The sequence below is a fragment of the Penaeus chinensis genome, chromosome 23 (assembly GCF_019202785.1).
Source record: "Penaeus chinensis breed Huanghai No. 1 chromosome 23, ASM1920278v2, whole genome shotgun sequence".
In the NCBI taxonomy this organism is placed as follows: Eukaryota; Metazoa; Arthropoda; class Malacostraca; order Decapoda; family Penaeidae; genus Penaeus; species Penaeus chinensis.
Genome location: NC_061841.1, coordinates 5,861,531 through 5,863,623, shown reverse-complemented (window position 1 = coordinate 5,863,623; position 2,093 = coordinate 5,861,531). Strand labels below are relative to the sequence as shown.

Here is a 2,093-nt window from a genome sequence, read left to right as displayed (position 1 = left end):
GATATTGTTATTATGATATTATTATCTTCATCCTCGTTAGCATCAGTACATATTCATTATTAACATTGGCATTATCCTGTATTGACCATTAGTATCATCATCATAGTTTCACTACCACTATCATTATTAATCCTAGATTATGTAGAAATGATATTATTATAAAAAATCACCATTATTATTATGGTTCAATGTCATATATTTTTTTACCATCACTACCATTAGTAATATAATTATATATCATAAATATCATTAATATAAAAGTTGAATCGACAGAAATAAACCAAAATCAGCATATACACTATTAATATCATCGTTAATACATAATAGAAAAAAAGGAAAAGAGAAACAAGTCAGTAAATAAATAAACGGATAGATAAGGATGAATATAAACCAACAACCGTTTCATTTCCATTTCATTTCATATTCATAAAAAAAAAAAATATATATATATATATATCATCATCATAAACAAGGATAAACCGATAACCATTTCAGTAAAAAAGAAAAAAAAAATCCACACCATCCGACATTTCGCAAGACCTTAATTCACGACGAAGCCCTTCTCACCAAAACTCCTTCTGCAGGGAGACTCCGGCGGTCCCCTCAACCTCAACGGCATGACCTACGGCGTCACCTCCTTCGGGTCTTCTGTAGGATGCGAGGCTGGAGAACCTGACGCCTTCACCCGCGTCTTCTATTACCTGGACTGGATCGAGGAGAAGACAGGCGTGACTCCTTAAGTAGATGATGTCAGTTTAAGAGAGACGAGTGGGAGGTGACGAAGTACAGAGAGGCGTGGATTGGGTTTTCTCTGTCTATCCGTCTAGCTCTTTCTCTTTGTCTTTTTCTTTCTCTGTCTCTTGCTCTTTTTCTTTCTCTTTGTCTTATTCTTACTCTGTCTCTTGCTCTCTCTCTCTCTCTCTCTCTCTCTCTCTCTCTCTCTCTCTCTCTCTCTCTCTCCTCTCTCTCTCTCTCTCTCTCTCTCTCCTCCCTCTCCCTCTCTCTCTCTCTCTCATTCTTTCTCTCTCTTTCTCGACGTACCTTTTTGAGTTACACGCTTTACGACTGCTTCAAATGCCTGCTTGTGTATAATTCTGATGTAATAACAACAAAAAACGAAATTTCAAACTTCCATCCTTTTATTTTTGTTGACTGCATTTTAGGAATATCTTCTGTAGGAAAATACTCGAGACCTACTTCTACACACTTCCTGTGTACAGTTTAATGTAATTCACAAAAATATACATACCTAACTGGAGTCAGAGAGAAAGAGAGAGAGAGGGGTGGGCGTGTTGGTAGGAAGAGGGAGAGAGAGGTGAGAGAGTGAGAGAGTGAGAGAATGAGAGAGAGAGAGAGAGAGAGAGAGAGAGAGAGAGAGAGAGAGAGAGAGAGAGAGAGAGAGAGAGAGAGAGAGAGAGAGGAGGGGGGGGGGGGGTAAAAAGGTATTCACAGCTGCTCTCCGGATGCGAAACGGGTCAAGAATGTTGATATGAATAGGATCACGGTTATTGATCCGATAATTACACTTAGCCTTCCAACATGTCTTGATACGTAGTTTACCTCAAATCGCTAAAGTACCCCCATAATACGAATTCAATGCAGTGAAAAGGATTATAAAATTCAACATGTCTTGATCATTGTCCTCAGATATACTTTTAGCATAAACAAACAGACACAAACACAAATCTTATCGGTCGAGTTCCATATAACGACGATGATAATGCAACCATCTCTTCTTGCTCAGACGGTGGCGATGCAATCTCGTCTTGAGGTGTTACCAAACAAGAAAAGGAAACCGTTTTTAACCCTCATTGAGATTGAAAATGTTCGCATTACGTAAATATAAGACCAAAATATATGCATCTGGCAAAGTCCATTTCTGCAAAAAATACTTGCAGAAACTATAATCAAAGTCTTCAAAATATTTACAAATAAAGTTGCGACCTCCTCATCTTTTAACATGTTATAGTAACCATTCGTGCATTTCTAAGGTATCTTCAAAATAAAAATACAATTCAATGAAAAGGATCATGAAACTCTTTTTGTACTTAATATGTCTCTATTATGACTTTCAAGCTTACACAAACACGCAT

The 2,093-nt window shown here is 37.3% G+C and overlaps 1 protein-coding gene across 1 annotated transcript in view; it reads left to right on the top strand.

The window, feature by feature from the left end:
- The window catches only part of LOC125037330 (chymotrypsin BII-like), a 7,690-nt gene extending 6,770 nt beyond the window's left edge, over window positions 1-920 (top strand). The window contains exon 7 of the mRNA XM_047630421.1: window positions 585-920. Coding sequence (XP_047486377.1) covers window positions 585-740 — 156 coding nt within the window. The 3' untranslated portion in view covers window positions 741-920. The remainder of the gene's footprint in view (window positions 1-584) is intronic.
- The last annotated feature ends 1,173 nt before the right edge of the window (window positions 921-2,093 follow it).